The following is a 26,312-nucleotide window of genomic DNA, read 5'->3' on the forward strand; positions in this document are numbered from 1 at the left end:
GGAGGGAGCAGCTCCTGTTTCAGGTGTGAGCAGGTCAGTGATCTGATGAGCATGGTGGTCAAACTAAAAGAAGAGGTGGAAAGGCTAAGAGCTAGAAGAGATGGCAAGCAGAAAATTGACAATTCCCATAATGTAATCTCTTCTAAACCAGAACAGGGGGTAACACTTAGGGGAACAGGGAGTTTGATACCTTCCCAGAAGCAAGATTCTCAACCTCCCTGTAGTAACCCACATGAGCAGGGCCAATGGGAACAGGTCTCTGCCCGACGGAAGAAATGCAAACAAAGGAAGTCTGCTCCTGTGAGCAGCACGCTGCCTCCAGTGCAGTTACAGAACAGGTATGAGGCTCTGCAGGAGGAACAGGTCATTGGTAAGGTCGAGGACTCAAGAAGGTCAGAAGCTGCACCAATGACAGGTTGCCTCAGGCCAGCCATCAAAACTTACCCAGAAAAGAAACCTCGCAGGGTCATCGTCATAGGAGACTCCCTACTGAGGGGAACAGAGGGCCCAATATGCAGACCAGACCCATTTCATAGAGCGGTCAGCTGCCTCCCTGGTGCCCAAGTAAAAGATGTTGTAGGTAGAATTCCCAACCTCGTGAGTCCTTCGGACTACTACCCACTGCTAGTCTTTCAGGTGGGCAGTGACGATGTAACAATGAGAGGCTCACAATCTATTAAGAAAGACTTCAGAACCTTAGGGTAAATGCTAAAGGGATCAGGGGCTCAAGTCGTGTTCTCTGCCATCCCTCTAACGTCAGCAATGGATGAGGACACACTGAGGAAGGGCCGACAGATCAATTCATGGCTCAGGGGCTGGTGCCATCGACAGGGCTTTGGGTTCCACAATCATGGATTGGTTTTCAAGACACCTGAGCTGAAAACAACTCATGGGACACACTTGTCCCAGAGTGGGATAAGAATCCTGGGGCAGGAATTGGCAGGGCTCATTGACAGGGCTTTAAACTAGATTTGAAGGGGGAAGGGGTTAATAGTCTCCTGCTGGCTGGTGACAAACAGAGGGGCAGCTCACCAGCAGTAGAGAGAAGGAGAGCTGGTAAGGGCTCTCAACTTGCTACCCTGAGGCAAGCCACGAATGATCCACCAGGACATTCTGTGGAAACCGAGGGGATTTGGCACAAGAGGAGGACAGGGCCAGCCCAGCTGAAGTGCTTCTGTGTGAATGCGCGCAGCTTGGGCAACAAACAGGATGAGTTAAGGGCCACGGTGCTGCTGGGATGCCACGACATAGTGGCTGTTACTGAAACTTGGTGGGATGAATCCCATGACTGGGATGTAGGGATAGATGGGTATAAACTCTTTAGGAAGGATAGGCAGGGAAGGAGAGGAGGAGGTGTTGCCCTCTATGTCAATAGCCAGTTGGAATCAGTGGAGCTCCAACTGGGGAGGGATGATGAGCTAGTTGAGAGTGTATGGGTCAAAATTAAAGGCAGGACAGGGGAAGAAGATATTACTGTGGGGGTCTCCTACAGGCCACCTGACCAGCAGATCCAAGCAGATGAGGCCCTCCACAGGCAAATAGAAGCAGCTTCCAGGTCACAAGCCCTGGTCCTCATGGGTGATTTCAACCACCCGGACATCTGCTGGAGGGACAACACAGCAAGGCACCAGCAATCCAGGATGTTCCTGGACTGCAGAGAAGATGACTTCCTCCTCCAAATGGTAGAGGAACCAACAAGAAATGGTGCTGTGCTGGACCTTGTTCTCACCAACAGGGAAGGGCTGGTAAGCAATGTGAGGCTCATAGACGGCCTTGGCTGCAGTGACCATGAAGCAGTTGAATTTAATATCCTCAGGGCAATCAGGAGGAAGTATTCCAAGCTCACGACCCTAGACTTTAGGCATGCAGATTTTGATTGCTTCAGGGATCTGCTAGCCAAAGTGTCGTGGGACAAAGCCCTGGAGGGAAGAGGGACCCAGGACAGCTGGTCAGTATTCAAGAACCACCTCCTCTGTGTCCAGGAGCTCTGTATACCAACAAAGAGAAAAGCAGGTAAGAATGCTAGGAGGCCTGCCTGGATGGGCAAGGAGCTACTGGACACACTATTACTTAAAAGGAAACTCTACAGGAAGTGGAGAGAAGGACAGCTAGAACAGGGGGGATATAAGGAAGCTGCCCGAGCAGCAAGAGACCTGGTTAGGAAAGCAAAAGCAGAGTTTGAATTGAATCTAGCCAGGGAGATTAAAGGGAACACTAAGAACTTCTACAGGTATATTAAGGGGAAGAAGAAGACTAGGGAAGGTGTGGGCCCCCTCAGAAAGGAAAATGGTGACATGGTCACATGTGATGAGGAAAAGGCTGAGGTACTTAATAACTTCTTTACCTCAGTCTTCACTGCAAGGGCCTCTAGCCACACTCCTGATGTTATGGAAGTCAAAGCCAGGGACAGGGAGGAAGAACTGCCCATTTTAAGTGCAGATCAGGTTCGTGATCATCTGAAGAACCTGAAAGTGTTCAAGTCCATGGGGCCCGACGGGATACACCCACGGGTACTGAGAGAACTGGCAGATGAGGTTGCTAAACCCCTCTCTATTATATTTCAAAAGTCCTGGCAGTCTGGTGAAGTCCCCACAGACTGGAAAAGGGGAAACATTGCCCCCATCTTCAAAAAGGGTAAGAAGGAGGAACCAGGGAACTACAGGCCAGGCAGTCTCACCTCTGTGCCTGGAAAGATCATGGAGCAGATCCTCCTGGAGGCACTACTCGCTCAAAAGAATAGTGAAGAGGTGATTGGGAACAGTCAGCATGGCTTTGCCAAGGGCAAATCCTGCCTGACCAACCTGGTGGCCTTCTATGAGCAGGTGACAAAATTAATAGCTGAGGGGCGAGCAACTGATGTCATTTACCTGGACCTGAGCAAAGCCTTCGACACTGTCCCGCACCACATCCTGGTCTCCAAACTGATGACACATGGGTTTGATGGGTGGACCACTAGATGGATAAGGAACTGGCTTGATGGCTGCACCCAAAGAGTGGCTGTCAATGGCTCCATGTCCCAGTGGAGGCCAGGGACAAGCGGAGTCCCTTAGGGATCAGTCCTGGGACCTGTCTTATTCAACATCTTTGTGGGGGACATGGACAGTGGCATTGAGTGCACCCTCAGCAAGTTTGCTGATGACACCAAGCTGTGTGGTGCAGCAGACACGCTGGAGGGAAGGGAGGCCATCCAGAGGGACCTTGACAGGCTGGAGAGGTGGGCACAGGCCAACCTCATGAAGTTCAATAAGAGCAAGTGCAGGGTCCTGCATCTGGGTCGAGGCAATCCCAGGCACAAATACAGGCTGGGCAGGGACTGGCTGGAAAGTAGCCCTGAGGAGAGAGACTTGGGGGTGCTGGTGGACAAAAAGCTCAACAGGAGCTCTCAGTGTGCACTTGCAGCCCCCAAAGCCAATCAGCTCCTGGGCTGCATCAGGAGAAGTGTGGCTAGCAGGTCGAGGGAGGTGATCCTCCCCCTCTACTCAGCCCTGGTGAGACCCCACCTGGAGTACTGTGTCCAGTTCTGGAGCCCCTATTACAAGAGGGATGTGGAGGTGCTGGAAGGTGTCCAGAGAAGGGCCAGGAGGATGAGCAGAGGGCTGGAGCACCTCTCCTGTGAGGACAGACTGAAGGAGTTGGGGCTGTTCAGTCTGCAGAAGAGAAGGCTCCGAGGTGACCTCATTGTGGCCTTCCAGTATCTGAAAGGGGCCTACAGGAAGGCTGGGGAAGGACTTCTCAGGATATCAGGTAGTGATAGGACTAGGGGGAATGGAATGAAGCTGGAGGTGGGGAGATTCAGGCTAGATGTGAGGAGGAGGTTCTTCACCATGAGAGTGGTGAAACCCTGGAATGTGTTGTCCAGGGAGGTGGTCGAGGCCCCGTCCCTGGGGGTGTTTAAGACCAGGCTGGATGAGGCTCTGTCCAGCCTGATGTAGTGTGGGGTGTCCCTGCCCATGGCAGGGGGGTTGGAACTAGATGATCCTTGTGGTCCCTTCCAACCCTGAATGAAACTATGAACTATGAAACTATCTCAGTACAAACTGCATCTCCTCAACCCCTCCCAGCTCAGATGTGCTCTTATCCCAGGACAAACTGCATCACTTTGCCATCTCCCATACAGTTTCCTGTGCCACTACAAAGTGCATCCCTTGGACCCCTTCCCAGGCCCAGCTGCACCCAGCACAGCACAAAGGGGATATCCTGATCCCAGGGCAGCTGTGGCCTGATTCTGGTACCAATGGGATCCCATTGCCATCTCCCAGCACAGTCTGAGTCTCATCCCAGTACAAAGTGCATCTCCTGAAACCCTGATTCCATCCCAGCACAGACCAGGACCCATCCCTGCAAATGATCCCCTGATGCCCTCCCAGTTCAGACTGGGGCCCCCTCCAGCTACAAACTGAACCTCTCTGAGCCCTCCCAGTACAGACTGGGCTCCCTCCCAGTACTAATAGGAGCCCCTGGTGCCTCCTAGTAAAGTCTTAGACACCTCCCAGTAAAAGCTGATCCCATGCCCTCTCCCAGTAGCAGTGGCCATTGTCCCAGTACACTCGGAAATCCTGTCCCAGTACAGACTGGGCCCTTCCTGCCCAAACAGGATTCCTGCAGTATGGGGCTCCCCAGGTCAAGAGAGACAGAGATCTGCTGGAGAGAGTCCAACAGAGGCTATGAGGCTCTGTTGCCAAGACACTATCCATTATCGACCTGGAGTCCTGGCTCACTGGGGAGGTCCCAGGGTATTGGAGAGGAACAAATGTGACACTCAGCTCCAAGAAAGGAAGAAAGGAGGATCCAGGAACCTATAGAGCTGGCAGTGTGAGCTGGGTAGCAGGGCAGGGCATGGAGAAGAGCATCTCCAGCAGCATTACATGTCCTGGAGAGGACAAGCAGGCGATCAGGCCCAGTCAGCATGGGTTAATGAAGGGCAGGTCTTCCCTGACCCACCTGGTCTACTTCTCTGACAGGAGGAGTGACTGTTGGATGAGGGCAAGGCTGTGGGTATTTTCTCACTAGACTTTCCAAAAGCCTTTGGCACTGCTCCCCACAGAATTCTCCTGGGAAAAGTGGCTGCTCCTGCCTTGGATGAGCAATGCTCTGCTGGATACTGCCCTGGCTGGGTGAAAGGGCCCAAAGAGTGGTGCTCAGTGGAGATAAATCCAGCTGGTGGCAGACAGTCACAAGTGGTGTTCCTCAGGGCTCAGTGTTGGGACCACTTCTGCTTAACATCTTTATTGATGACCTTGATGAAGACACGGAGTGTGTCAGCAGTGAGTCAGCAGATGACACCAAGTTAGGTGACAGAGTTGATCTGCATGAGGGTAGGGAGGCTCTGCAGGGGGACTTGGACAGATTGGATCCATGGCCAACGTTCCCAGGAGGAGCTTCAAGAAGGCCAAGTGCCAGGCCCTGCACTTGGGTCACAACAACCCCAAACAATGCTACAGAGGTAGAGTGGCTGCAGAGCTGTTGGCAGAAAGGGACCTGGGGGTGCTGATGGACAAGCAGCTGAATAGGATCCAGCAGTGTGCCCAGGTGGCCAAGAGACCCAAAGACATCCTGGCTGGGATCAGAAATGCTGTGTCCAGCAGGAGCAGGGAGGTGACTGTCCCCTGGGACTCAGCTCTGGTGAGGCCACACCTTAAGTGCTGTGTCCAGTTTTGGGCCCCTCCATCCAAGAGAGATGTGGAGGTGCTGGAGCCAGGGCAAAGGAGGACAAGGAGCTGGGGAAGGCCCTGGAGAATAAATCTGCTGAAGAGCAACTGAAGGAGCTGGGGATGGTTAGTTTGGAGAAGAGGAGGCTGAGGGGAGACCTCCTGGCTCTCTACAACTACCTGAAAGGAGGTTGTGGAGAGGCTGCTGCTGGTCTCTTCTCACAGGTCATTAGTGACAGAACAAGAGGGAGTGGCCTCTGGCTAGGACTGAGGACAGTAGGAAGAAAATTTTCCCATCCAGAGTGGTCAGGGAGTGGAATGTGCTGCCCAGGGAGGTGGTGGAGTCACCAAGCCTGGAGGTGCTTCAAGGTGCTTTGGATGTGGTGCTTGGGGATATGGCTTAGGGGTGACCCTTGTACAGTAGGGTTATTGGTTGGACCAATAACCACACCAGACTCCTGGCAGTGGTGCCCAGTGCCAGGACAAGCAGCAATGGGTGCAAGATGGAACACAGCAAGTTCCACCTCAACATGAGGAGACTCTCCTGTGCTGTGAGGGTGCTGGAGCCCTGGGGCAGACTGCCAGAGAGGTTGTGCAGTCTACTTCTTTGGAGTCTTTAAGAGCTGCCTGGATGTGTTCCTGTGTGACCTGCTCTGGATGATCCTGCTCTGGCAGTGGGGTTGGACTGGATGATCTCTGGAGGTCCCTTCCAACCCCTCATATTCTGTGATTCTGTGATTTAAGCCCTTCCAGTTCAGACTGGCCTCATCAGGACACCTGAGGCTCTTCTCAGCCCTGGCCTGAGCACCAGCCCTCAAAGGCATCTCTGAGCCCTCAGCCTTCCCCTGGACACTACAGCCCCCAAACCTCCTTTCTGTGCTGTGACCCCTCTTTTACATCCCCTCCTACCCTTGAATGACTCTGCTTGCCCCTGACAGAGGCAGGGGCTGGGAGCTCCCAGAGCAGCCTCATGGCATTGGAAAGGGAGAAGGAGGTGGACTGTGGCTGAGCAGCTGATGGACACAGGGAGCAGATGGTTGGCAATGCCATGGGCAGCTCAGCTATGCCTCAGGATCTTCTGCACAACAGCAGCCACAAGGCTGGGCAGGGGCTGGGAGGTCACTGATGGCTCTGCAGCTGAGAGGGCAGCAGCAGGAAGGGGGCAGGAAAGGGTCTGGGAGGTCACTTCTTGCTGCAGCAGCTGAGAGGGCAGCCCCTGGCTCCTGGCTGGCCTCTGTGCTTTTGGTCTCCCAGCTGCCAGAGTCCCTAGCAGGCCAGCAGAAGGCATGTGGTGGGCAAGGGACTTGTGTGACTCTCTGTCCCTAAGCATCTGGTGGCCCCTGCAGGAAGAGACTTGGAGCTGGATTGTCACCTCCTTGCTGCCTGAGGGCCTGAGGGGACAGCAGCAGGGACAGGGCTTGGCTGTGGCTGCTGGAGAAGCTGAGAGGCAGCAGGAGGGACCTGTTTTGGAAGGCCCTGCAGAGGTTTCTTGTGCCTGCTCAGCTGCCAGGCCACATGCAGGCTGAGGCTTTGGACCAACATTGGGACCTCAGTGATGGCAGAGGAGCTCCTAGGGCAGGAGGAGCCACATGGCCCTGAGGTGAGTGTGAGGTCACTGCAAACGCCAATCCCTTTGTATCATTGGCCAGCAGCAGGCCCAGAGCTAGGCCTGCCAAGCAGAAAGGCAGCAGCAGGGAGGTGCCTTGGCTGTTGCTTTGGAGATGGAGACTCTGCTCAGTGCCCAGGCAGAAAAGCCTGGGCACTGGCCTGGGATGGAGCAGAGCCTCAGCAGAGTGTAGAAGGCCAAGTGCAGCTGGGCTGTGGTAGGAGGAGTGTGGCCACCCAGACACAGAGGTTGTCCTCCCCATGCACTCAGCACTGCTGGGACCACATCTGCAATATTGGTGTCTGGCTGTGGAGTTCCTTAGTCTGGAGGAATGGAGAGGTACTGTAGAACCTCCCTAGGAGATCTGCCTGGATGGAGTTTGGAGTCTCTATCTAGAACCTGAAGCTGATGAGCTTCTTTAGCCTGGTGAAGTGAAGGTTCAGGGGTGATGTGCACCTGCTTGAAGGGGGGTGTCAGGTGATGGAGCTTTTTTTGATTGTGGCCACAGAAGGAAGCCTTCAGAAAGTACAACTTAAAGGTTCAGAGTGGAGGCCAGGACAAAGCAATGTCACTCAAAGTGTAGAGCTGTGGTACAAGAGGTGACCCGGAAGGAATCTGGGCAGCCGATGTCTGCCTTTGCGTGTCAAGGAGCAGGCAGCAAGAGTGGAGATCCCTGAGTGAAGGTGTGGAAATGTCAGGGTAAGAGCTGTCTGGGAAAGCCAGATGGATGTCAACAGCCTGAAGGGAAAGAGTTGCAGGCATGGGACAGGGTAGCACAGCCTGCAGGAGGGATGGTCAAGGGCTCTGGCAGGGCTGAAAGGCTCAGCAGGGACAAGGTCTTGATCCTCTTCCTTCTGGCAGCAGCTTCTGCCACCATGGCTGCTGAGAAGAAGTTTTAGTTGGAGGCTCTCAGGATCTGCCTTTCCAAGGCCTGAGGGTCAGAGCTTGGCCTTTCTCTTTCCTAAACCAAGGCCAGGATTTGTTCAGCTGCACTTTGCCTTTGTCTGCCTTCAATCATGGCCTCCATTGAGCTTCTCTGACAAGCCCTGGGAGGCTTTGTTGCTAATGGCCCTCAGTGAGGCCAATTAATACTTGAAGGAATTTTTGTTATGCTTCTGACTTCTTGGTCAGATTCCTTCAGTCTCCTCTCAGTGTGTGAGGCTCAGGCAATGATCCCCAAGTGCCCTAAGAGCTATTTGTGTCTTTGTGGTTTTCTTCAGGATTTCAAAGTGCTCCTCACAAAGCTCCTTTCTTATTTATTTCATATCAAAGGTAGAATATTCTGTTAGCTTTCAGTTCAGAGCAGAGATGATAATTCCCCAAGTGACACTGACCCAGGCTATCTCACCAGGACATCTGCACTTGCAGGGAAATCTGTCCTTCAGGTCTGACACTGAATGGACAACTTTGCTCCTCACCCTCCCCAGCCTCCCCATTGCTGTCCCTGCCCAATCCCAATCCCATCCAAGGCTTCCCAGGCAGAGAAGCCTCTGGGTTTTGCCAATATCATGGGCACAGTGCCCATGGACAGTAGCTTTACTAGTACAGGTTGGGCTGTCTATATCTGTGGGAGGGATTCACTCCTCTGTCCATCAGGTCCATGGGCAGTAGCCATCACTAGTTCCATGGGACTAAATGTTTGAATTTTGGGGCTTCCATATATTCCTCATCAGCTGCTGACAGTAAAAACTGCTTCTGCCAACTGTGAGTCCCAGCTGTGCCTTGAGCTATCAGCATGTCTTTTACTAAGACCATTGGTCTGTTCAGCTACACCATTAGCCTGAGGATAATATGGGCTATGGAACATTCCTTTAATTCATTCTCCTTGCACCCAGTCTTGCACTGTGCTCACTGTGAAGTGTGAGACATTGGCACTTTGGACACAGGCACAGGTAGAATGCTGAACCATTTCTCCAGAGTTTCAACCCTTTGAGCTCCTGTGGCAGTACTGAGAGCTGTGGCCATGGTTCATCCTGAAACCACTTCTGCTCCTACCAGGATATAACTTTTTCCAGGAGAGGTCTTCAAAGGGCCAACATAATCAATTTGCCAGGGGCTCCACAGAGTCTTCTTGTGTCTGGAGTGTTGAGTAGAGACTTGGTTTGGGTGGTTGGCCTTAAGCCTTACCCAACATTGTGGATAAGATATAAGAATTGTTTCAAACTGACTATCCTTGAGGCTGACACTCAGAATAGAGGTTGGCCTTCCCTGGGTGGCCTCTTCTCATGTGCAGCCACTCAGCCAATCTTGCTCAATCTTCCCCTTCATTGTTCACCACAGGAATTTTTGCTGGGTGAGCTGCCTGCTGGTTCCAATTTGCAGCAGCTCTTCCCTTCTGGGCATGGCCATTGACCAATCCTACCTTTGAGGGGCTTGACTGACCTATTTCTCAGAATCATTACCAGTCTCCAGCTCTCCAGATTGATTAGATTCCCCCTGACACATCCATTCAGTGGCACCCTTGTAGGCTGCACAGGAATCAGTGTGAATAGCAGTGGCACCATTCTCTCCTGCCAGCATGAGTGCAGGGCAATTCTCCTTCCTGTGCACCACCTTCCTCTGTCACAGTCTTCCAAGTATCAACCTCCAGCACTGCAGCTTTCTCTTGCCATTTGCATCCCATACAGTGGGTGGATGCAGCTATGAACCACACTCCTCCTGCATTTGAGTCTGTGGTCAGCTCAGCTGCTGCCTTAGTTGCAGACAGTTCATAGGGCAGACCTAACAGCACTGTGTCTGCAGTCCCAGGCTGTGGTAGGTTGGAAACTTCTGCTGGAGCCTTTCTCATTTTCCAGGGACTGTCCAGTGAGCAGCACTCAAGCCTAGAAAGACAAGACAAAAAGAAAACATCAGGAATCTGATCAAGATCCATTCCTGGCCAGCCCTGCAGCTTGCTTCTCATCAGGGGGTCGTTGTCTTCCTTCACCAGGCATGGGTGCAGGGCTCCTTGGCAGGGAAGTGTATCCCTGCCTCCCCACCTAGCCCTCCCCCACTGTGTGGGGGTCTCCTCAGGGGCTGAATTGAAACTGACACACCTCCCATTACAGACTGAATGCTTTTATCACCTCCCAGTACAGGCTGGATCCTAGGTTGCACTCCCAGTACAGCCTGGGCCCCTCCCATCCTCTCTACTCAGTCCCTTGCTTGAATGCAATGGAGTTGAGCCAATCCCTCTCCTCACCCCTTACAGTTCAGCCCCTCCCAAACACACTCCTGACCCTGACTCTGTCCCCATTGGTCATCCTGGCTTCAGCCTTTATCCTTGGCATTGACCCTTGGGCGTTAACCCCAGGCCTCAACCCAGCCACAACCTAAACTCTGCCTCTCTTAACTTTCTCACTACCTGTTAGAAACTATCCCACCAGTTCAGAGCTTAGCTTTCTGACATCAAGAAAGTAAACCTGGAGCTTGGGAGAGCAAATGGAGCTAGAGCAGCAGATGGCAGCTCTAGACAGAGAGAGAAATAAGGCTGAGTCTGGAAAGCAGGATGGGTTCTCACACCCCTGGGCCTCACTAACAAGAGAAGGACAGTTCTGTGGGATTGGCAGAGGACCAACAGGAACAATACATGACAGATGACATGGGGACTGCAATGCTGCTAAAAGGAGATGAGGTGGGAGCAAAGACCAAGACATGGAAGGACTTTATCAAATAAGAATTTATCCTTCTAATGCCTGTGTGTTACTGAGTCCTAGATGAGGACCATGGTTAACCTTTTCAGCACAGGTACATTTTGGAGGCATCATTCCATATCCATGCAGGTTAGTGAAGGATACTGCTGAATGGCTATGGGAGGCACTGAGTTTGATTTCCTCACTTCACTTTCAGGACCCTCCAGGACCCCTCAATGACATCTCCCTGAAGTGGGCACATGGCTTCATCCCTGGCCCTGGGGAAGAAATATCCCCAAAAGTGGCCTTTTGAGACAGAAATGTTCAAGAAAAACTAACCAAAGACAAGATGTTATTAGGGTTGGGGGTTTCCATTCTAATTAGGCATTATCCTTGGGATGAGGTTTTTCTTTTACCTCTAGGAAACCCAAAGTGTTGAGGAACAAACAGCCAAACCCCAGCCTAGCTGCTTGGTGGCAGTGGCTGTGCTGACTCAGCACTGTCATTAATCTCAGCACTGCCTGGTGTTGAGAAGGGCAGGAGCACATTTGCTTCTGAGGAAAGAAGGTGTAGAAGAGGAGATTTCAGTTCAAGCAGCTGACCCCCGGGGGGGTCACGTTTGGCCTGGCAGCGCTGGGGTCGGAGTATTGCTGTGTCCCCTGGGGCACGCTGATCACCAGCATGGGGGTGAATATGCCAGGTGAGGGAGGGGCTGTGGCTGAAGCCCTTGCTGCAGCCTGTGCAGGTAAAGGGCTGCCACCGGTGTGGGTGCAGCGGTGCTGACCGAGGATGGCCATGTGCGTGGAGCTCTTGCCGCAGCCAGCTCAGAGGTGAAGCTGCTTCTGGCTGTGGCTGCAGCAGTGCCGGATGAGGTTGGAGCTGAGGGTGAAGCTCTTGCTGTAGTCACCAGAGACAGAGGGCTGGGCAGTGGGCTGGGGGCAGTGGGGCTTTACCAGCTCCAAGATGGGTGGTAAGCTTTGCCCACCCTCAGGCCACTGATTTGGCTGCTTGGGTGGCACAGAGGGGCTGATATGGGTTTCTCCTCTTCCTCTTCCTCCTCCTTCTGTTCATTCTTCTCCTATTCCATATCGTACTCTTCTTCCCCATCATCACCTTTGTCTTCCTCCTCCTCCTAATCCTCATATACTTCATCCTCGCTGTCCTCATCCATGTCTTCATCAACTACTTCTCCTCTTCCTCAAGGCTGAGCTTTGACTCCTCCAAATTATACTTCAGGTGATTCTTCTCCTCCAAGATATTGTCCAGGTCCTTCTAGGAGGCCATGCTGCTCTTGGGCAAATCCTTGGGGACCAAGTGACTGACAAGTAAGGACACTGTGTGTGACTTCTTGCAATGGAGGGATCAGACCCCTAACTCCTGTGCTGAGTCCCCTGGTTGTAGTGCTAATGGGGCTGACACCCCCAGGATGTAGCCAGCCCAACCATCCCCCTCTGGCCATGCAACTGATACCTGATCACCCGGGACTCAGGGAGATGACACACAGCCAATTACCCTCAAAGCTCCACAAGTGGTGAAGTGTGGTTTGGGAGGAGGGTCTGGAGAGAGTTGAGAGGTGCTTAGGAGTCATCAGGAGCCTGGGATCTTGCTGCTGTCCCAAAGTTAGGTTCCTTACCTTCTGGCCTGTTCCAAGGAGCAGGTCTGCAAACTTTGCTCCTCCCCAGCACAAAGGAGCAGGGCTGATGGAGAGAAGAGAAGGATATGACCCCAGGCAGAAAGAAGCAAAGGCTTCAGAGGAGAGGACTGACCTGCAAGGAATGGCTCGGCCCTGACCAGGGCTCTCCCAGCATTGCACTGCTCTCTCTATGGCTTGGGGGTTTGTCACCTCCTGCCACCTCAGTGCATCAGTGCTTGGATCACAGCCAACAGGGAGGTGATAGAAAATGCTGAAAGTCAAAAACTTCAGGGTCTGTGCAAGTGGCAAAAGATCCCAGGATGATTCAGCATCCAAGGTTCTCCAGATCAGAGAAACACCTGATGAAAGTCAATGATCTCCACCTCTAAAAGTAGTGACCCTAGAGCCAGAGCCTTGGAGCTCTCCTGGATCACAGCAGCTGTGTCCAGCATCTCCCCCACTCAGACATCTCTCAGGCACAACCTGCACCAAGGGCCAGCACCAAGTCAGACTGCTCCAGGCTCAGGTCTCATCCTCTGAGAATGTTGAAGCTTTGTGAGTGCTTGCCCTGAGCTCCAGCAGAACAAAACTGAACTCCAGGGCATCCTCTGCCAACCACCTCTCTACCTCTCAGTGTCTTTGGACAGACACCTTTGCTGTCACCATCTTGGGGGGCTCTATGTTCCACTGGAGGCAGCCAGCTCTGTCCCTGTGTCTGTGTGCTTGGTGCTTCCCTCCAGGCACAGCCATAGAAATAGATTTGAATTCAGGATTGGTTCATGAGGAAGGGCTGCAAGGATCCAACCTTTTCCTCTGCTTCTCACTCTCAAGAACTCTTGACTGGCTGAGAAATCACAGCCATGGCAGAACTTGTTGGCTTTGCCTCAGCCTTGTGGACAGGCAAGCTGCTGAGAGACAGCTTGTGCTCAGCAGATGGGTCCAGAGGGCCTGGATTGCTGAGGCAACTTTCTCAGCCTTGGCTTTGCTCTGCTTCCAAACAGCAACAATTCTTCTGTGGCTGTGTGCAGGCAGCTCTCTAAGGAGAGCAGGGGGCAGCTGGTGCCATGGAGCTGTGAGCTCCAGCTGCAGAGAGCAGTGGAGAAGTCTGATGCAAGGAGCAGGGATGTAAGGCCCAGGTGGGCAGGGACAGCAATGGGGAGGTTGGGGAGGGTGAGGAGCAAAGTTGTCCACTCAGTGTCAGCCCTCAAAGGACAACTTCTCCTCCCAGTCCTGACCCCCTGAGCAGACAGCCTGCATCATTCTGGCTTGGTGGATGCTGCTGTCAGCTCTGCCCTCATCTGAGAAAGAATCAAATAGTTTACCATCAAAATCTGAGCTTTGTGAGGTGCACTTTGAAATCTGGAAGTCAACAACAAAGACACAAAGAGCTCCTTAGGGCACTTGGGAATCATTCCATGAACCTCAGGTACTGAGAGAAGAGTGAAGAAACTGTGCAAGAAGCAAGAAGCAAAACACAAAGTACCTTGAAGCACTGATTGGCCCCACTGAGGCTTGTTACTGCCAAAGCCTCCCCAGGGACTCGTTAGAGCAGCTCAGGAGAGGCTGTGATTGCAGCAGACAAAGGCAAAGTGCAGGAGAGCAAACTCTGGCTCTGCTTTCTGCAGCACAAAGGCCAAGGCCTGAGCACAGCCCCTGGGCAGGCAGACCCTGTCCCCCATGTGTGGGTCAAGGCTCTTCAGGTGCAGTGGGGGTGGGGTGTGGGTTTCATAGCAGCATAGCATGGCCTAGGTTGGAAGGGACCTCAGAGCTCCTCTGCTCCAACCTCTCTGCCATAGGCAGGGATGCCTCTCCAATAGACTCAGCTGCTCAAGGCCTCATCCAGCCTGGCCTTCAACACCCTCAGGAGAGGGCATCCTCCCTGGAAAGCCTATTCCAGAGTCCCACAACCCTCATACTGAAGAACTTTCTTCCTAAGACCCAGTCTAAACCTCCTTTTCCTTCCCTCAAACCTTTCCCTCCTGTCCTGTCACCAGACACCCTCATGAAAAGTTCCTCTCCAGCCTCCTTTAGGACCTCTGTAGGGTTTGTGATGCTGAGTGGAGGACAAGGGAATGAGAGTCCCCAGCCTTCCTGGGGCTGTGGAAAGAGGCAGTGAGGCCCTCCCAGTGCCTTAGGACAACATCTCCTCACAGGCCTTGGGGGCAGAGAATTGCCAGAGTCAAGAGGGCACAGCCTTGGCTTCTCTTCATCACTCCCACCACTGCCATTGCCCTTTGCCAGCTCTACCACAGCTTTGTCCTGCACTGTCTCACAGCTGCTTCTCCTGCCCTGCAGGCTGCAGACCCTCATCTCACTTCCCCACCTTGGCCTTTCCATGCCTTCACTGATACCTGCCCACACTCACACTCTGCTCCTTGGGACACAAAGAGAAGGGCTGATCCCAGACTCAGCCTGGAGAACTTCTCAGGCCACAGCACTACACTTTGAGAGAGGTTTCTTGCTCCTCATGGCCAGTCTCCACCTGCCAGGCTGCACCATCTGGCAGTGTTCCTCTCTCCTGCTCTTTCCTACCTCACCAGGAGCTCCCAAGGCTGCTGGCCTTGCAGTTTCTTGGCTAGACAGCACCAAGCTCTGTGCCTGCTGCTGTCCCATCAGGTACTCAGGCAGCAGAGACACAGCATCCAACCCATCAGCCCCTTCCTGCAGTCAGCCCAGGCCCTTTGGCAGAGGCCATCTCCCAGATCACTGTGCCCATCTGCCAGCCATGAGCCCAGGGCTGCCCTATCAGCTCCTGCAGACACAACTGACCTCACAGTCCCTTTCCCAGCTGTGTTCCTGCTGTTGGCCAATCCTCTCAGGAGGCAGAAGTGGCCTCCCCTCCCCCTTCCCAGTCCTTGGCTTCCTGAGCAGATCAAAGTTTCACCAGATCCATCTGGGAGATTTCCTACCAAGGCTTTGAGTGGAGAAGCTGCTGGCTCTGTCCTGCTGCATTTGTGGAGGAGCCTCCTGCACATCCTCTTCTCCAATGATCCTGCTCAGGGCAGGGTTAAAGAGATGAGGTCTCTCAAGGGCTGTGCCCAGTTTGGCTTCATCTCCAGAGGAGCTGCAAAGGCCCTGGGTCAGATGGTGCAGGGAGTTCATGAAGACATTCCACACTGCTGGCCCAAGGGCTTGTCCTGAGGGATGCCACTGGGAAGTGCCTGCTGGGAGGACTCTCCACTGGTGACATTTGGGCTTCATCCACCACCCAGCCTCCACCTCACCCACTTCTGCACTCCAGACATCAGCACTCTGGCTCTAAAGAGACTATGGGGGACCATGGCAAAGCCCTGGCTAATGTCTAGGGACCCAACATCCCCTTCTTGCCCCTACCCATATGGCTTCAGCAATACCTCTCTTGTCCTGCAAGGGCCTGCAAATGGCTGCAGAGGTGTTTGAGCCTTCACCTTCTCAGGGACTGTGCTGAGGGTGACCAGCCTGCAATGTTCCCCACCCTTTTTGGTGTTCTTGAAAAGGCTTTTTCCAAGGAGCCCAGACACTCTGGGATGGCTCTGTGCACATCTCAGGGCACAGTCCAGAAAGGATGATGTGAGCAGACAGGAGCCTGCCCAAGACATTTGAGATGAATCTCCCTGGGCCAGTAGGATTTGTTCTGGAGTGACACACAGCAATGTCCCAGCTCTGTCAGGTGTCCTCATCTAAGCTGTCCTCACAGACCCCTAATGGAGTGTGGGATGTTCAGAGACAGAGTCTTTCCCCATCACTCACACAGGCCCTCCCTGGCAGCAGTCAGAGAGCCTCCCTGGCCTCCTGCTGCCCCTGCCAGAGGCTGGGAGGCTCCTCACACCTCCAGTGCCTTGGCACCCCCAGCAATAGCTGATGGTATTTGCTCACTCAGGTTCACCTCAGCTCGTCTGCTGACATCTCATCTGCACAATGCAAACAGGCACTGCTGACATCCTGAGGCCATGTCCTCCTGTGGAGGGACAAAGAGTCTATCCAAGCTGAGTGTGAGGCTGATGCTGGAAACAGTGGTTGTCAAGGCTAGTCTAGGATGACTGCCCTGGGACAGCTTCCCCAGGGTGTCCAGTGAACACAGACACAGTCCAGACCCTTCTCTGCTGATCCTTTGGGTCACTTGCAGGAGGCCTGGCTATGTGAGGACACTGCTGTGTGCCCCTGCCCTGCACACTCCCACACTTTAGCTGTTCCCTGCTGTTTGCATCTGTTGGACAATTTCCTGGGCATGCTCTTGAAGGAAACTTTGGAAGAAGACCTAAGCCTTCAGACACTGCCCTAAGCAGATCACCTCTCTGTGTGGAACTGCTCTTGTGGAGACCAGGTGCGTGGGCACATGGCCTGTCCCTGCCTGTGATCACAGACTGCCACACTGCAAAGCCCTGACCAAGCTTCCAGGCCTTAGACCAAGAGAAGGGATCAGAAGGGGAGTGTGGGAGTGGAAAGAGAGCAGTCTGTGAAGACCGAGCATTGCTGCTCCCTGGCAGCCCTGGTGCTGGGTCTCTGTCTGAAGGGCGAAAGAGACTCAGCTCCCTTGGAACATTCCTGAGTTATGAAATTAGAAGCACAAAGGAGGCCAAATTATCAACAGCCAGGCTGTTTATTAACAGAATAAAGTGGATGAAACAGAAGAAGGGAGAGAGAGAAGGAAGAAATGGAGAGAGAGAGAGAAGGGGAAAGGAATTATATTAGCACGCCCCAAGATGGTTTGGTTGGGAGGAAGGGTGCTGCTGCTTTGGCTTGGAGGAGATGTCATTCTTGTTGGCTTGTACTGTCCTCCCTGAAGGAGGAGGGGAGGGAGGGCAGCCTCTAGCATGTGGTGTCTTCAGCTCCATGAGCTGTATCAGGGAGAACTTAGCACAGGGAGAGAGGGTTGCTCCTGGTCTGCTGCCTCCTGTGTATTCTTTGTGTGCTTGCAGGGGTTCCCTCCTTCCCCTTTTCCCTCCCCATACACACAATACACAACAGGGGCTGATCCATTCTCCTTTTCAACATCCTTCCTTTCTGGGGGAGCTGATGGGTAGGGATGATCTTGAATGTGCACATTGCAGAGAGTGCTTACCCAGAGTGTCAGTCCATTACACATTTCTGTTGTCTGGGAGCAAAGGTGATGTTTCCATTTTTGATTCACATCAAGAGAGACAAGATTTGGTCTCTTACATGCTGCTGTGCTGGGACTATTTACTACTGTACTTCTTGGCATTAGAAGTGTCTCTGAAACTTCAGAAAAGGCTTGGAGGAAATGGCTCAGGAAAAAAAAGTTACTGACACATCTCTTTATTATTTAAACAAAAAAGGAGCTCAGAAAACAAAAGAACAAATTAGAACTGGGCTGACAACATTGTAAAATAAAAATCCACCACCACCAGAAAAATATTGAAGCCAGGCTGGACTGAGTGGCATCAGAACTGCTCTGCAGGAGAAGACAAAGAGTTTATTGCTTCTGAAAGCATCCAGGGATCAGTTGTCTCAGGGCAGCATTGAGCTCCTGGTTCCTGAGGCTGTAGATGAGAGGGTTCACTGCTGGAGGCACCACTGAGTACAGAACTGACACCACCAGGTCCAGGGATGGGGAGGAGATGGAGGAGGGTTTCAGGTATGCAAAGAAGCCAGTGGTGATAAACAGGGAGACCACAGCCAGGTGAGGGAGGCAGGTGGCAAAGGCTTTGTGGCGTCCCTGCTGAGAGGGGATCCTCAGCACTGCCCTGAAGATCTGCACATAAGACACCACAATGAACACAAAACAGCCAAATGCTAAACAGACACTGGCCACAAGGAGCCAAAGTTCCCTGAGGTAGGATGTGGAGCAGGAGAGCTTGAGGATCTGAGGGATTTCACAGAAGAACTGAGCCACAGCATTGCCCTGGCAGAGGGGCAAGGAAAATGTATTGGCTGTGTGCAGCAGAGCATAGAGAAAGCCACAGGCCCAGGCAGCTGCTGCCAGGTGGAGACAAACTCTGCTGCCCAGGAGGGTCTCATAGTGCAGGGGTCTGCAGATGGCAACGTAGCGATCGTAGGACATGGTGGTGAGGAGAAAATACTCTGCAGTAAGCAAGAAAAATACAAGGAAGACCTGTGCAGCACATCCTGCATAGGAGATGTCCCTGGTGTGCCTCAGGGAATTGTCCATTGATTTTGGCACAGTAGTGGAGATTGAACCCAGGTCAAGGAGGGCGAGGTTTAGGAGGAAGAAGTACATGGGGGTGTGGAGGTGGTGGTTCCAGGCTATGGTGGTGATGATGAGGCCATTGCCCAGCAGGGCAGCCAGGTAGATGGCCAGGAAGAGGCAGAAGTGCAGGAGCTGCAGCTGCCTTGTGCCTGGGAATGGCAGGAGGAGGAAGTGGGTGATGGAGCTGCTGTTGGCCATCTGCTGCCTCTGGCCATGAGGCACTGTCAGAAGAGAAGGAGACAGTGACAAGTCAGAAGAGAATTCTCTCAGCACAGCCAAAACCACTCCCCACAGACCCTCCCCTGTCACACAGACTCCTGCTGCTTCTTCTCAGGGACTGGAGGCTGGAGCACTGCTTGGTCCTGGTTTAGGGTAAAAGGCAAGAGTGGGAGAGCTCCCCATGGACTCTAAGTCACCCCGCTCTGCCCCTCAGCTGGAGGGTGACCATGCTCCCATGTCACCCTGAGAAGCCACCAGACACTGCTGAGAGCAGAGGGATCCACCACACACCACTCAGTGTCTCAGGGTCTCAGCATCGCACTTCTAGTCCAGGAGACACTTGGCTCAGTGTCCCCTGGAAGGCAGCACAGCCTGGATGGACACCTCAAGGCCACAGCCAAGGCATGACCATGGCTGCTCCTGCAGTCAGGTCATTGCCAGCCTCACACCCTGCACTGCCCAGAGCTTCCCAGGCTGCAGGACAGCTGGGACACCTCATTGCTGTGGCTCCACCTGCACAGGAGATCTCACAGTGTCTGTGCCTGACTCTGCAGCTGAGGCTTCCATGCCCAGAGAGCCATCAGCAACACAAAGAGCATCTGAGACAGGCAAGGAGAGGGACAGACAGACACTCAGGAATGCCTTCAGGTGAGGAGTGTAGGCACTTGGTGTGGCTCCCAGTAAAGCTCTTTGTGATGGTTTAAGAGTCTCAGCCCCTGCTCTAAAGGCACAGATGAGTTTTACTCATCACCAGCCAGACCAGAGACAGTGGAAGCAAAAATTCAGGAGAGCAGAGACTGGGTCAGGAATCCCTGGCCTGAACATAGTCATGAAAAGTCCCACTGGAAATGTTCTGGACATGAACTGGAGCTGAGAGCAGCCCTGACTCACAGCAGCCTCTCCACAGCAGGACTCTGTACTGCCCTGCCCTGCCTTGCCCTGGCAAGGGTGGCTCCCTCCAACCACAGTTTCTCACCAACGCTGCATGAAGAGCTCCCTGGGGTGCTTGAGAGCTGAGCCTGGCAGGCAGCAGAGTCCCTGCCCCAGCACACAGCCCCAGCTTTAGGAGGTGCCTCCAGGAACTGCAGCTGCACTGCCCTGCCACCACAGACTCACCCTGCCAGCAACTGCAGTGACTTCTCCTCCAGTGAGCTCTCAGCATCCTCCCAGTCCTGGCTGTCTTGAAGCTCTTTTTGCCTTCCTCATCTCCCTGAGAAGCCCTGGCAGTGCCCTCAGACCTGCTGTGTGGTGAAGAGGAGCTGCTCCTGACCAGAGCTCCATGCAGCCCAGGAGTCTGGCCCAGCTCTATGATCAGCCCAGGGCATTTAAAGGAGCCCTCTGGTGGCTTTGGTGTCAGGTAAACCTCAGGGACTGAGAGGAGGCTGATGAAACCTCTCCAGAAGTCAAAGTTAGAGTCAAACTCTGAAGTTTCTTGTAGTGTTAATTGGTTCCACTGGGGGACAATACAGGGAAAGTGTCCTCAGGTTCTGGTGAGAGCAGAGAACTGAGGCAGTGCTGACAGGTCAGGACAAGCAGCTAAAGGTGGCTCTGCTGCTGAGGAAACCTGGAGTGGTTTCATTGATCCAAAGGGCCAAGCCCTGAGCCCCAGCCCCTGTCGAAGGCACATCCTGTACCTCACCTGTGGCTCTGGATTCTACTGGGGACAGTGGGGAATGAAGATGGGCACTGACCAGGGTATGACCTTGTCAGGTTTTGCTGTGGTTTGCTTCCAAAGAGACAACTCCTGCTGAAAAGGAATGAAATGTAGCCTTAAAAGTAATTTTCATCAGATACTTTGTGCCTCTCCAATTAGCTGCAGAAACCTTGGCAATAATTAGAGGTTCAGCAGTATTTAATGAGCCCCATGGAGTATTTGGGGCTGATTACATCATCCTCAGGTACTGCCAGGAGACTCTGCCAAGGTACTGCCAAGAAGCCGCTCAAGAAGTCCAAGGCAGAAGAAAACTCCAAAGTACCTTGAAGCACTGATTGGCCTCACTGAGGCTTGTTACTGCCAAAGGCTCCCCAGGGACTCGTTAGAGCAGCTTGTTAGGGGCCAGGATTGCAGGGAGACAAAGGCAAAGGACAGGGCAGAAAAGTATGCCTTTGTTCTATGAAGCATAAAGCCAAACCCTGACCACTGCCCTTGCAATAGAAGAACCTCAAAGCCTCAAAGCCAAGTTTCTCCTCACAGGCCTTGGTGGCAGAGGCAACTGCCAGAGCCAAGGGGACAAAGACCTTTGGCCTCTCAGGCTTGCCAGAGCTCTTGCCCATCCCCGCTGCAGCCTCTCCTACACTGTCCCATGCCTTTAACTCTTTCCCTTCAGGCTGCTGACACCATTCTTGCTTCCCCAGCCAGCTCTTCCCCTGCCATTTCCATCCCTTCCCTGAGCTGTCTCAGCTCTCCCTGCTATTTCCCAACACCTCTGGATGGCCTCATGCATAGCAGCTCTGCCCTTTCAGGAACATTGCTTTGGCCTCATCTCCACTCTGAACCTTTCAAGCTGCACTTTGTGGAGGTTTTGGTCTTGTAACACACCCAAGGAGAGCTCCATCCTCTCTGAAACCACCCTTCAGCCATGTGCACACTGCTATGGCAGTGCTCTGAACCCCATTCACCAGTCTGAAGCAGCCCAGGTCCCTCAGCCTCTCTGTCTGAAAGCCTGCACAGACTCCTTGTTGGTGGAGCAGGAATTGTTTATTGGCACAGATCAAGCAGTTTATACAGGAAAAATCCAGCAGGCTAAGCAATTCCCTGACATTCTTCCACCACTGCTGCTCACTGAATTTCCTCCCTCGATATGCAGCTGTCCATTGTTATCTTCATCCCATATCAGGTTGAGTTTCTCCAGCATGGAGGTAAGTGTCCTCCTGTCTCGCACTCCAGATTGTTTACCACAGTCAGCTCTTCTTTATCACCAGGCCAGCCTTCCAGTATCAGCAGCCTGTTGCTCTTTCTTGTCCTGAAACCTTCCACAGATACTTTCTGCTTTCCTACAACTCCCCATTTTTATATGGTTTAAAGCAGCAGCCATCACTTGTGTCCTGACCATCCTCCTGTTCCTGAAGGCTATGATTACAAACACCATTAACACTACAATTACAATGCCAATCACCACAAGGATTCCACCTCTAATCCACACTCATAGATTCAGACCTGAGAACCAATTGTTTGGATTCAGCCAGCTCAGATCTTTGTTCAGTGCTTGCCATGTTGAATCCATCCTCACCTGTTGTGTATTTGCTAACTGCAGTTCCAGCTGATGCTTCAATGTTTGGACATTATGTTTCAAGGAGCTATCAAAGGCCCCTTGTAAATGTGACCTGAGTGAGTTCCAATCATGCTGAGAGTCATTCCAAGACAAGGATGTTACACACATGTCCTGCTTGTGATATTCCCATCACACTGCAGTATCATATGGGTCTGCAAGGCAGCTTGTTGGTCTCCTAACCAAACAACACTGGCCTCAAGCATGCATAACCTTGCCATTATTTCCTCATCTATAGCTTCCTGCAGCTGCAGATCATTTGTCACATTGGCTAATAAAGTTCTCACTGTGTCCACAGTTTGTATGCCCTTTGTCAGAGCTGTAACTGCAGCAGCTGGGGATGCTAATATTATCACAGCTGATATTATGGCAAACATTAACCATCCCACAAATCTTTTTGTCCTGCTTCTAGAATCTTTCAGTCCCTGGTCTAATAGCCTGAGAACATGATCCAATCCATTCTCACTCTCCCACCCTCTTGTCATATTCACTGGGATCCATGCCTCTGCCCGTGTTAGGAAGGGAATGATCATGCTCTGCTGATCAATGTCTTTATTGTAATGGGTTGGGGCAGACCCCTCCCCACCACGGGCAGAAATAACGACTCAGACAAACAGATTGCAAAAGTGATGGAAAGTTTAAACAGAAAAACAATAAAAACAACAATGAAAGTTGTACAGAGAACCACAAGCACTGTGACAAAAGAGAGAGATCCCAGAACATACCCAAGAACATCCCATCCCCACCTGGGGGTACAACCAAACCCCCCAGGGCTCTTTCCTCCCCCCCCCACAACCCAGCCTTGGGCCTGGGCAGGCCCAAGGGAGGCAGCTCATGCCATTTTACCTAGGCAGCAGCAGGGGACAAAAGAGGAAGTGAAGACCCCGTGGGGATATTTTATAGGGGAGCAGGGCATTATGGGAATGCAATACCTGGTTTCCTGTGACCACCCCCCTGGGCTGGGCCCACCCCTTGGGACCTCCCAGGTGTAGTCTGTGCAGTGGCATCCAGGCCAGCACCCACCCTAAACCACCACACTTAGCAATAATACAAGTCTTAAAGGTAATATTGCTACAACTAAGATGATAAATGCTTGATTCGTTATAGATTATACAATCAACAGCTATTCCTAACACCTATGGGTGGGTAGTACACACAGCAGCAAAGGAACTATGAAGTACAGGTCCTACTAAGATGCCTTTACACCTACGAGGTGGTGGAGTCACCATCACTGGAGGTGTTTAGAGGGAGACTTGATGGAGTGCTTGGTGCCATGGTTTAGTTGATTAGATGGTGTTGGATGATAGGTTGGACTCAATGATCTTGAAGGTATCTTCCAACCTGGTCTATTCTATTCTATTCTATTCTATTCTATTCTATTCTATTCTATTCTATTCTATTCTATTCTATTCTACTCTACTCTACTCTACTCTACTCTACTCTACTCTACTCTACATAGTTCTCTTTACCAACGGTAAAGCTAACCTCCACAACTGTTTCCTTATCACACTTTCAGTACCATTCCATGAGAGCTGTGACACAGGGCCTTCCCATGATACACAAGGTGATTCTATCTTTGTGGATTCACATCAAGAGATACAAGAGTTAGCCTCTTACACCACCCTGTCAATCAAAGATAGAAGCAAGCAGGCAAGAAAGGAAGGAAAGAAGTTTTAAACAATTTTCACAACAGACATGAGTTTTGATTGGCTAATGGCACCAATCTGTTTTACACCATCATTAGACACCAGTAGCATATTGGACACTACATTTTGAATCAATTATGTAAAATTACACAAGGTAAAAGAGTAACAATGCTGAACCCCATAGCAAATAGGACAAAATTAGTTTCATCCCTGTTCCTCCTGCAAGCAGGAGAACAAATCCATAACCTACACCCTGCCCCGACAGTCCTTCCGTTGGAACTGAAGTGAGAGCTTCCTTCCAGATTCGAATGGATCTGCAGGGACACCAGGAAGGTAGAGTCCTTGAAAGATGTCTTCTGTGATGATGCTGTGAGGAAACTTTTTTCCAAGGGTTGCAGTCTGCAAAACTTGAGAGGTCTTTTATATTGTAGCAAGACAAATCCATCTGTCAATACATCAAGGAATCTTCAGCATTTGAGTTTAAATGAGAAACACAACCTCAAAACATACAAAACTGCTATTGCCAGGTTTCTCACACAGGCACAGAGGTTCTCTGAGCCACCCCCTCAGGTGCTGTCCCTGAAAGAGTTGGCTTAATTGCTTTGAATGGGTCTGTAAGTACCCTTGATTGTTACAACTTCTTTCAAAGCCAAGCTAAACACAAACCCTTTTTCCCAAACCATGTTCCCTGCACACACACATACCCCACCTTATTTTTTGTTTGGAGTCCTTAATGATTCACCCTGAGAACAGGGTGCCCTCTGATCTGACAAATGGACCAACCCCCTGCTGGTATCACGAGATGCCAGAAGGGCAGAGGGTAGAGAACCTCAGGAGTCCTCTCACAAGTCTTTTATTACAGCATTGCAGAGTCCCCAGCATGACAGAGTCTTAGAGTGTCCTTAACATCACAAGGCCCAGGAGCCCTTAACAGAAGAAGTAGCTAACAGGAGTGGGAGTCCTGAACCCAATCTCTCTTGCCCAATGTACCTCATTTTGATAGACTCTCTTCCCTCTCCCATTGATTCATGGCAGCAGTAGAATCCAGCCCTGTGTACAAACTAAGGCATGCTCCAATCAAAGGTGCCAGTACCTCTGGCTCATGCAGGATGTTGTTCTTGGCTCACACAAGAAAACAACTTTGCACCTTGGAGTTGGTCAGCAGACAATCAGAGGCTCTACACACAGCCCAGCAGCTGCCCTTGTTTGCAGAACAGCAGCTGCAGGATAGGAAAGGAGGAGAAGCAGGGAATTCTAAAGCAAGGGATCAGCACCACCTGGCATCCAGCGTTGGCTCAACAGCCCTAAAGTCTTCCTGCAGTGGGGCAGCTCCACACCCCCAAGTTGCTCTCACAGTCTGAGAGTTTCCCAGGCCCACCTGCAGTTGCACTTCCTTAGCTGCTTCCCAGTTCCTTGCCCAAGTGCCCTTCTGGGGTTCTCTGCATGTTGGATAGCTCCAGACTGTGCCTGTTGCAGTTATTTGTGGGGAGAGGTCTCTCCAGCTGAAGACCATGACATTTGCACAGGCACTTTCAGCTCCCAAGGCAGCATCTTGAGCACAGGACTTGTGGATTTGTGCAGCAGCTCAGCCAGCTCCAACTTGTGTAGCAACAGCTCACGGTTCTGCCAGGCACACTGCTGAGAGCTGCAGAGCTACGCTCAGATCCAAGTGTAAGACAAACATCCTGGGGGAGCATTTCTGGGCACTGTGCTGAGGCACAGCATCCTTTCTTGCTGTGATTTCACTCTTTGCACTTTAAATATCCTGAAAACTCAACACTCAGAGAAATCTCTTCCCACTTTTGTGTGGATGGAAAGGCTGACAGAAGCCTCAAGTCAGCAGGAATGCATGAGGAACACTGCTGAGCTAGGGAGAAGGCTTTTGGAAGCCCCAGGCCTGCTGGAAAGCAGCAGAGTTCTGTAGTGGAAAGCTGTCAGAAGCCCTCCAAGGGCTTCCAAACACCTCCCTTACATCCCCTCTGCACCCTCCAAAGATTATGAAAACCAATCCTAGAACCCTCCAGCACCCCCCCAAACACCTAACATCCCTTGACACAATGAAAAAAAACACTGAGATGTCCCTGAGAACTTCACTTTGACCTCCCTGAAATGAGCACACAGCTCCAGCCCCATTCCTAGGGAGCAAATGTCCTCAGTATTTGGGCATTGTGGGCAGGAATGTCTAAGATACAAACAATCAGGCAGGATTTGGGTAACTTTGGCCTTGTATCAATGAAACTGGGCAATGGACAGATGATTTTTTACCCCAGGGAGACACAGATTGGGGAAGAACCAGACAAACCCTGGTAAAGCTCTGTCCTGTTCCAATGGCAGCTCTGGCTGTGCCAACTCAGCACTGTAATTGTTCTCATCAGCACTAATTGGTGTTCAGAAGGGCAGGAGGTGTTTGTTCCTGCTGGAGCCCCCAGCCTCTGAGAAATGCAGAAGAAAAAGAGACCATTTGGGTTCAATTTGCTGCAAAAGGCTACTTAGGCAGGTCAGGATGATCCCAATGGAGCCTGGGTGGATCTA

The 26,312-nt window shown here is 52.0% G+C and overlaps 2 protein-coding genes across 2 annotated transcripts in view; both read right to left on the reverse strand.

The window, feature by feature from the left end:
• Window positions 1-26,312, reverse strand: part of LOC137457102 (zinc finger protein 850-like) — a 62,575-nt gene that overhangs the window by 35,072 nt on the left and 1,191 nt on the right. Inside the window, exon 4 of the mRNA XM_068168908.1 lies at window positions 21,843-21,847. Coding sequence (XP_068025009.1) covers window positions 21,843-21,847 — 5 coding nt within the window. The remainder of the gene's footprint in view (window positions 1-21,842; window positions 21,848-26,312) is intronic.
• Window positions 17,912-18,871, reverse strand: LOC137457092 (olfactory receptor 14A16-like). The gene has a single exon (XM_068168897.1). It carries the CDS (start codon window positions 18,842-18,844, stop codon window positions 17,912-17,914), a length of 933 nt encoding a protein of 310 aa, XP_068024998.1. The 5' UTR covers window positions 18,845-18,871.

Source organism: Melanerpes formicivorus, unplaced genomic scaffold (genome assembly GCF_026170545.1).
Source record: "Melanerpes formicivorus ecotype bairdi unplaced genomic scaffold, bMelFor1.0.p_v2 SCAF_159, whole genome shotgun sequence".
Lineage (NCBI taxonomy): Eukaryota > Metazoa > Chordata > Aves > Piciformes > Picidae > Melanerpes > Melanerpes formicivorus.